This window comes from Orycteropus afer, unplaced genomic scaffold, assembly GCF_000298275.1.
Source record: "Orycteropus afer afer isolate SDZICR_OR568_19922 unplaced genomic scaffold, OryAfe1.0 scaffold00542, whole genome shotgun sequence".
NCBI lineage: Eukaryota > Metazoa > Chordata > Mammalia > Tubulidentata > Orycteropodidae > Orycteropus > Orycteropus afer.
The window spans coordinates 236,805-245,690 of record NW_006922129.1 but is presented as its reverse complement, the minus strand read 5'-3'; the positions used below and the strand labels follow the sequence as shown (position 1 = coordinate 245,690).

The 8,886-nt window shown below is 59.8% G+C and overlaps 2 protein-coding genes across 2 annotated transcripts in view; one reads left to right on the top strand and one right to left on the bottom strand.

Annotated features, from left to right (window-relative positions):
* The window catches only part of RUSF1 (RUS family member 1), a 12,315-nt gene extending 11,609 nt beyond the window's left edge, over positions 1 to 706 (top strand). The window contains exons 10-11 of the mRNA XM_042782962.1: positions 69 to 146; positions 609 to 706. Of these exons, the coding sequence (XP_042638896.1) occupies positions 69 to 146; positions 609 to 706 (176 nt within the window). The remainder of the gene's footprint in view (positions 1 to 68; positions 147 to 608) is intronic.
* Positions 707 to 1,022: 316 nt separating this feature from the next.
* SLC5A2 (solute carrier family 5 member 2) lies at positions 1,023 to 7,546 on the bottom strand. The gene is made up of 14 exons (XM_007955817.2): positions 7,451 to 7,546; positions 6,919 to 6,990; positions 6,736 to 6,840; positions 5,708 to 5,872; positions 5,115 to 5,220; positions 4,316 to 4,396; positions 3,924 to 4,153; positions 3,461 to 3,596; positions 3,116 to 3,223; positions 2,835 to 2,985; positions 2,535 to 2,703; positions 2,249 to 2,464; positions 1,332 to 1,464; positions 1,023 to 1,249 (listed from the first exon to the last, which is right to left on the bottom strand). The coding sequence occupies exons 2-14, from the start codon at positions 6,985 to 6,987 to the stop codon at positions 1,023 to 1,025; spliced, it is 1,896 nt and encodes a 631-aa protein (XP_007954008.2). The 5' UTR covers positions 6,988 to 6,990; positions 7,451 to 7,546.
* Positions 7,547 to 8,886: the final 1,340 nt, after the last annotated feature.

The window sequence follows — 8,886 nt, the reverse complement described above, 5'->3', positions numbered from 1 at the left end:
GGGGAGGGAGGACCTTCTCTCCCACTTGAAGCTCAGAGAGCTGCTGTCTCTGCCACCCTCCCTCCCAGGTCCTGAGAAAGATAGCTGGGTCACTGTCAAGAAGACACACCAAGTGTTGGACAAGCTGTTCCCAAAGTTCTTGAAAGGTGATATCCCTCAGCCTTCTCCCCAGGGGCCCTGGGTTCTCTGTGACCAGAGACTTTAGCTCTGGCCTCAGTTTCCCTGTCTGTAGGATGGGGAGGTTAGGCTGGTCTCTCGGGCTGCATCGGGGTTGACATTCTGTCTAATCCGGGTTGGCACTGAGAAATTTGGGGGACAGGGGGGTGCATACTCCCATTTATTGAAGATAATCTTTTATGAGCACCTGTTCCATGCCAGCTCTTACCCGTGTACTGTCTCAGTGAATCCTTCCTGCAACCAGATGTTTTAGCCTCATTTTATGAGCTCAGGGCAGGTAGAGAGCTTGCCAGAGGTCACCCAGCAGCGGCAGGAGCCCAAGTAGCGCACGAAGCCCGAGCTGGCCTGTGCCTCTCTTTGTCCCCCTCCCCAGAGTCAGGCCAGAGTCTCTTCCCCCACAGACCCAACAGCACCCCACATGCTCTCCCCAGGACTGAGGGATGCTGGCTGGAACACTGAGAAGCACCAGCTGGAGGTGGATGAATGGAGGGCCACATGGCTGCCGTGTCCAGAGAAGAAGGTGTTGTGAGCGGCTCAGAATGAGGCCGGGGGCCAGGACCCACAAGCACAGACGCTTTGGCTACAGCACAACATGTGAAGGCAGTTTTATTTTTGTCTCGGGGAGTCGCTGTGGCTGGTGGGCCAAGGTCCTATGGGAAGCGACAGCCAGTCGGGTAGACTGGGCCCCGAGCCGAGACAAGGTTGAGAGAAGGGGAACCAGGGCCTTCCCCTGCTCCTGCCCCACCCTCTTCTGGTGGGTCCCCGCACCCCCTGCTCCCCCAACTCCTTGCGAAGCTGCTCCTGGCCTGGTTGGTGGTGGCTCACTGTGCCCAACCACAGTTGCCTCAAGCGTAAAAGCCCCAGAGGAATACGGCCACAGCCATCATGAGCAGGGCGTTGAGGTTGACTCCACGGGCCCAGCTGGGGTCCTCACTGATGTCCTCCAGCCACCTGGCTGCTGCAGCGGGCGGCTCCTGGGTAGGGGGTGGGGAACTCCCCACCCCACCCCTGCTCATTCCACAGAACCAAAGCAGGCACCGCCGGAACAGGCCTGGGGCCGGGGCCTGGGGCTCTGGGAGAGGTGGTGGCCGGGCAGTTAGTTAGCAGAACGGAACGCGGGTACCCCGGCCCCGCTGCCTCCGGCAGTGCCTTACCCTCCATCTCCAGTGCGCGCTCTGGGTGCCCGTTCTGTACAGGGGGTGACGATGGGCCGGCCAGCTCCTCATCCATATCCAGGTCCTCCCGCTCCTCCTTACTGTGCCGCAGACTGAAAACCAGGCGGTGCAGCTGGGGAGGGGCAGGGACCAGGTGGGGGTTGGGTCTCTAACTCTTGTCCACACTGGCCAAGCAGCCCTCCCAGACTTCCCTCTGTGCCCCCAGCACACCTAGCCTCGGTCAGTCCATTTAAACTTGACCTTCCCTGGCTTCCCTTTGCCCCCAGGCTAACGCCAAGCTCATCAGTGAGGTATTTAAAGATGCAGGCCCTGTTCTCCTCCCCTTTCATCACCCCAAGTCCTCTGTCTACACCCAGGATGGTGGTATTTGAGACTCTAGGGTACGGTCTTGATAACACAGTTTTCCTTCCTGTGGGTGTTTGCTCACAGTTCCTGCCTCCTGCCTCTGAGGTCTCCCCTGTGGGAGCCTGCCCGTCCTTCCAGGCCCAGCGCTTGCCCTGCTGGCACTCAGCCCTTCCCTTGGGTGCCAGCCTAGCAGCAGCACCAGACCAGGCCCTTTGTGGGCTTTCCACATGGCACTCGGTCCCTCCGTCTCAGCCACGAACCAAATCCTATGTTTTGAGTCCCAAAGACCATGCCAGGAATTGGCTCTGGGGCACTTTTAATCCCCAGAGAAGATTGTGATGTCTCCCACAATCGTCTTCAGCCCACCTTTCTACCAAAAACACCTTAAATAAATGATATTTGAAGTAAATAAAACGTTGTCTTGGCTCTGAAAAGAAAACAAACTGGACTCCCAGCCAGGCTTCAAAGAGAAATTCACCGGGTCGCCGCCGCACTGGGCCTTGTGGGGGTGTGGAGGGAGGAGAGGGGCCTAGGTGGAGGCAGGCGCTTACGTGTTTGCGCGGGATGGGCGCCGTGCACAGGGAGACCGCGAGGGTGAGGAGGCCCGAGCCGACGAACAGCACAATGGCGAAGTAGAGGTAGTGCACCCCGCAGAGGAGCGCCGGGCACCGCGAGGGCCTCACGCAGCTGCCCGAGCCGAAGGAAAACTCGGGAATCAGGCGCGCCAGGCCCATCAGCAGGCCGCCGATCAGTCCCCAGAAGGCGCCCTGCAGGGTATAGAGCCTCGTCGGGGTGCGCGAGCCCTGGCGCGGCCTCGCGACGCCCACGCACGCTCACCTGTTCGTTGACGCGGGGCACAAAGAGCGCCAGCACGAAGACGGCGAACACGGGCGGCGCCAGGTAGCTGGAGACGGCCTGGATGTAATCGAAGAGCTGCCCGCCCTGCGCCGCCTGCACCACGGGCAGCCAAGCCACCGACACAGCCACAATGAACACCACCCAGAGCCTGCGAGGGGGCGGCCGTGCGGAGCCTTCACCCACGGCTCCCCCACTTCCCGTGACACCGCGGGGGCTTCTTGCCCCTCTCCGGGGATGCTTCAGGGGCAGGAAGGCGGGGGAGGGGGGCCGAGGTCGCACCGTCCAACTAGCAGCAGCTCGCGGTTGCCGGCGCGGGGCCGCAGGCGCGTGTAGATATCCATGGTGAAAAGCGTGCTGCTGCTGTTGAAGATTGAGGCCAGCGAGGACATGAGCGCCGCCAGCATGACCGCCAGCATGAGCCCGCGCAGACCTGCGGGCCGAGGGAGCCGTGAGGCCCGGGACAGCCTGGCGGCGCGGGCTCGGCGAGGGGCGCCCCCTGCCGGCGACAGTCTCGACCGCGTCCCCGCGCCTGTAGGCCGGGCCCGGCTACCGGCACTCACCATTGGGCATGAGCTTCACCACGAGCCGCGGGTAGGCGATGTTGGAGCAGCCCACCTCGGTGCCACACACGCGTTTACACACCTCGGGCACCACACACGCCACCTCGTCTGCGGGAAAGAGGCCACGACGCGGCTAAGGGGGATTGAGTGGGGGACTAGGATCCCAGAAGTGGGGACTATGAAGGCTCTGAGAGAGGAGATGGGACCCTTGGTGGAAGGCGGGGCCAGGCGACCGGATTCTCTTAGGTTAGGGCGGCAACGGAAATGGGAGACAGGCACTTGGATCATTGCACGGAAAAGAGGCTGGGTGGCGCACAGGGGTCGGGACGGGGATGTGGGCATTACCCGGGTAAAGGATGCGGCTGATCATGCCTGGCATGACCATGAGAAACATGGGCATCAGCTTCAGATAGCCGCACAGGATACAGCCCGCCTTGATGTGGGTCAGGTTCTTCCCGGCCAGGCAGCGCTGCACTATGACCTGCGAGCGAGGGGGTGCGCTCAACCACCTTATGTCCAGGGCCCACACTTAAACGCTTTGCCTCAACTCGCGCTACCTATTCGGGCCGCGCCTCTGGCTCAGCTGGGGCCCCAGTCCACCTCCATCCTCAGACCCTGCCCCCTTGGATTCGATTCCAGCTCGCTTAGCCCCGCCGATAGCTGCTTCCCCGGGCCTAGGTCCTGCCTGCTCAGAGCACACCCTCCAACTAGCCACGCCGGAAGCGCTCAGGTTCCAACCATCTCAGCTCCATTCAGAGGTTCTGGCTGTGCCGCAGCCCCGCCCGGGGCCCGGGCTCTGGCCTCGCACCTGGTCACTGCACCAGTACCAGCCCGAGACGATGGTGAGCCCCAAAAGCAGCGCAGGCCACGGCAGGTCCCCCGTCACTGGGTCCCGAAGCAAGTGGTAGGAGTCAGGCCGGGGTCGATAGCAGGAGCTGGAGATGTTGCCCAACGCAGGGTCCTCGGACACTGTCAGCGACGTCACTGCCTCCAAGTATTTGTCGAAGAGCCCCGAATAACCGCCCACTTCGTGGAAAGCTGTGAGAGCGACGCAGTCAGAGGCTCCAACGCCCACGCCAAGGCCCTCCCCGGAACTTAAGAGACGCACGACGTCCCTGCTCCAGGACTGAGAGCTCTGCGACCCTCGACCTCTGGCTCCCCCCTGCCCCCCTCCAAAAATAAACTGGCTGCGCCCCCTACCGTAGCCCATAAGGATGAAGGCTCCCCCGAGAATGACGAAGGTCTGCACGGTATCCGTATACATCAGCGCTGCCAGCCCTCCTGCAACGGGCCTGGGTCAGTGGGGAGAGCCCAGCTCCTCATCATACCGTGTCTGCGCAAATTTGAAAAAGGTGCCTCTTCCTGAAGAACAAATACCAAAACGGTGGCCCATTCTCTGGACTGACGTGCCCAGGCACCAAGAGGCCTGGTGAGCAGAGATGGGCTGAATTTTAGGTTCCAATGGCGCCCCCATGGCCAGGCACCCACGTGCAACACCCCCACTGCATGCTGCCCTCTGGGCCCTGGTTGTCTTGTTTATTTAAGAGGAGGGTCCAGTTCTCAGTTCTGTCCCATCCCCAGGCCGCACCCCTCAAACCCGCCACTGGCACCAGGCCACGCCCACTCTTGTCCAATGCCTGCTCTCAGGCTCCACCATGGAACCCTTGGACCTCCCTGGGTTTGGCTGGAGATCCCAATGTCTGGCTAAGTCCGCTGCCCTCCTGGGAGTTTAGAAGCTGCGGGATCTTCTCTCCTCGGGCCCTACTCCGAAGCGCACCACGCACTCAGTGCCCAAACTTCCAGTCGAATTCAAGCCGGACAAGAGGAGGCGGTTTTTCTTTCCAAAGGTTTAAGCCCCCCTCCTACTTGGACCACGTCACATTTTAGAACTTCGCCTCCCAGCTTTCCTCTGACGAGCCCCCCAAACCTGCCCACATCTCCAGGGCTCCAAGCGCGTCTCCCAGCCCCGTTCCCTTCCCTAAACCCCTCCCGCGGCCACCTGTCACCGTGTAGATCATGGTGATGCCCAAGAGCGCGATGACTGAGGCGTAGATATTCCAGCCCAGCGCCTGCTGGATGAACACGGCTCCGGAGAACATGTCCACCTTGGGGGAGGGAGTCAGCGCTCAAGGCAGGACCCAGGGGCCAGGGCAGGGACCCAGGTCCATCCCTATATGACCATGCTCTCAAAGTCTCCCTCATTTTGCGACGTCCTGGCTTTCCCAGGTCCCACTCCTGTGGCCGTGACCCCAGTGACCCGTTCCCTCCAGGCCCCGCCTCCATACAGTGCCTGAGCCCCGCCCTCTCCAAGGCTCGGTTGTTGTGCGCCCTCGGGTGAGAGCGACTCACAACGACACTGAAGGACAGAGTGTAGCTGCCCCCTAGGGATTCCGAGGCTGAAATCTTTACGGAAGCAGAGAGCCAGGTCTTTTCTCCCTCAGAGCGGCCAGTGGGTTCGAGCCGCCAACCTTTCATTGGCAGCCAAGTGCTTAGCTATCGCTCCACGAAGACTCCGTCAATTCTCTCTAAAGACCGCCTCTCGGTGGCCCCGCCCATCTCCAGAGTCCCGCCCCTCCCGCCACGCATGCTCACCGAGATCTTGGTGAAAATGTACAGAAAAAGCGAGAGCACTGACAGGTAGAGGCGGATGCGGTGGCCGCCGAAGCGCTTGCGCAGGTACTGCGGCATCGTGATGACGCCCGCGGTCAGGTACACGGGCGCGAAGAGCCAGCCCAGGAGCAGCACCACGAACAGCGCCTGCGGGCACAGCGCGGCCGCTGGGGTGGCGCGGGGCTTGGGTCCCTGCTATGAGCGCCCCCTCGCGCTCCCCATCTGAAGGGTCTGAGAGACCTTCGTGAACTTGCTACTCCGAGACAAGAGGAAAGGCCCAACGCGCCTGGGGCCCGAAGGGCGCAACTGCAGGCGATGGTCCTCAGTCCTGGACATTCAGGGATAGGGTCCTGACCCCTTCCTGGGCCCTAAACCAGAGCCCTCCTTGTCTCCATGACCCTTAGCCAGTACCCCCCCAGGACGGTTTCTGTCTTACACTCCTGCCCCTGAGAACAGACTCCTCAACCGGCCCCTAGTCTTGTATCCCTTTTCCTCTGAACCCTCCCAAGACTTCTGTCCTTCAAGGCTCAGTTCAGAGGCCTCCTCCTCCAGGAAGCCCTGAGCTCAAAGCACTGATGTCCCCAAGCCTCCAAGATGCTCCTCAGTCCCAGAGCTTCATTTCCTCTTCAGAGTAAGGGCCTTTGATTAGGCCCAGGGGTCCTCACAGGCCACAGCTTCAAAGAGCATCAGATATAAGAAATGCTGCGCTATCTTTTAGGCCACTCACCCTGCTTTAGAGAGGAGAGAATCAAGGTCCGCAGGGGAGTGGCTCTTCCAGGGTCACACAGCAAGTCAGGGGCAGGATCTACCCTTCCCCTGAACATAGTCATCTTGTACATCTCCCACCTGGGCTGGACACTGTGACACACACACCCCAGTCCAACCCCAGCCCGCAATGGAAAGCCCCAATGCCAGTCTCACTCACATCCCGCTGCCTGAAGCTGCCCCCGGTATGGCCCTCCCATGGGTTCTGACTGGGGGCAGAGTTACTGACAAAAAGGGGGTCTCACATTCCACTCAAATCCAGCCACAGCCAAGCCACTTGCTGCACCGGTCCCTGCCAGGCCCACAAAGTGGCCGCTGCCAATGTTGCTGGCGAAGAGAGAGGCCCCAACCTGGGTGGCCAGAGGTGGGGTGAGTCAGGCTGCCTCCCTCGGCCTCCCCTCCCTGCTGCACAGCTCAGCTCTGCCTACCGGCCACCACATCATGCTTCGCCCCGCCAGGAAGTAGCCTCCAACGGTGCCTCTGTTGGTTCTGCACATGGACTGGGGACCGAGAGGGAGGAAGAGCTGGGCTCAGGGCCCATCCTGGGACATCATTAGCCTCCCCAACATGTTCCTCAGTCTTGTTTCTGACTGAAAAGTAACCAACGCTTTGCTCCCCTGATATCCCCGCACCCCACCTCCTCCCAATCACCCTGAGTTTTGGTTGGATTTGCCTTGACTTTCCTGGAGACCTGGGATATGGGCTGGTGGTCAGTCATAAATGTGGACAGGGGAACAGAGAGGCCTCATCTTGAATGCTGACCCTGATGGCAATCCACTGACCCCCCTCAACCAGCTCAATCCTGGGCTTCCCTGGGGTGCTGTAGACACCAGCTTGCCTTCCAAACCTCAGTTCCTCTTCCCAAAATCCAGGCATCCTGCCCCCACCCCCACCAGGAGATCTTCCTGAGACATTCCCCCCAGGCCTCAGAGGCCATCAGCACCCCTTGAGTTCCCTCACCCACAAGCCGACACCAATGACCAGCAGGAAGTATGCAGCAATGACCAGAATGTCAGCAGGGTTGTCAATTAGGGCCCTCTGGTCCCCCAGTCCTGGTGCTGAGCTCGTCTCTGCTTGTGCCTCCATTCTTTCAAGGATCTGCCCCTCAAGGGACCAGCTCCTGGATTCCCCCAGGGGAAGGATTAATGGTTACCTCAAGAGCAGTGAGCCGGCAAGTCCCCCTCCCCGGCTTTGTTCAGCTGAATCAGGTCTCATCAAGGCCAAAGTTGTTCCCGGGGTGCTGGACCCTTTCTTCCCAGGCCTGAGCCTCCACCTCCTCCCCAGCCCCCCAGGCTCAAAATCACCTCTTTCACCCACCCTCAGCCTCAACCTAGGGAGCCCAACTGTATCAGCCCCCTGGTTGTGATGAATTCAAAGGGATCATCTTCAAACTCAAAGCTACCAGTGTCACTCCCCTGCTCGGAAGCCTCCAGAGCTCCCCACCAGCCTTAGGAGGAAGTTCAAGCACTCGGTCTAATAGTCGAGGACTACCATACCCTGAGGAGCTCTGCTGGTGTCGTGGTTAAGGCATTCGGCTGCTAACCAAAAGGTCAGTGGTTTGAACCCACCAGCTGCGCCACAGGAGGAAAACATGAAGCGGCCTGCTTCCATTAAGATTTACAGCCTTGGGAACCCAATGGGGGCTGCTATGAGTCAGAATCAACTCAATGGCAGTGAGTTTGGTTTGGGGTTTGGACCACACCCTGGCTTCTGCTCACTCTTCTCCTTGTTCCTCTATACCAAAACTACAATGAAGCCACAGTTCCTTTCTGATTTTCTGTCCAGTCCATGTATTTTCACACCTCCAAACCTGTGTCTTCTGCTTAGAGTGCCCTTGCCCACATAGCCAACTCCTACTCAACCTTCAAAATCCAGTCTGTGTCACCTCTTCTGGGAAGATTTCTCTGAAATTTTCAGATACGGTTCTGAGCACACTGTGTGCTCCTTGTATGGGTCCAGGTCTGTCTCCCCAACAGGGTGTGGTGATACCACAAGAGCAGGGACTGGTCCGATTCATCCCTGAAGTCTCTTTGCCTAGCACAGGGCCAGGTGTGCGGGAGGGGGGATTGGTGAACATCTGTGCCTCAACCTTTCCATACTGGTTATGTTTGAATGTGGGGGACATGTCAGGGGAACTCCTGCCTGTTTATGGCAGCTGGGGTCATCCCTGAGATGGGGAACTGTTCTGGTTCCCTAGTGCTGCTCTGACAAGAAATATACTCACAAATGGGATGGCTTAAACAAACAGGAGTTATTCTTACAATTTGGAGGCTTTAAGTCCAAGTTCAAAATGCCAGGCTCTAGGGGCTGGGTGAAAGCCCCTCAACCTTTGGGTCCAGCTCTGCCTCCTGCTCCCGGCCCACTGGAGCTAGAGGCGTTTTTTCACTCAGACAGCC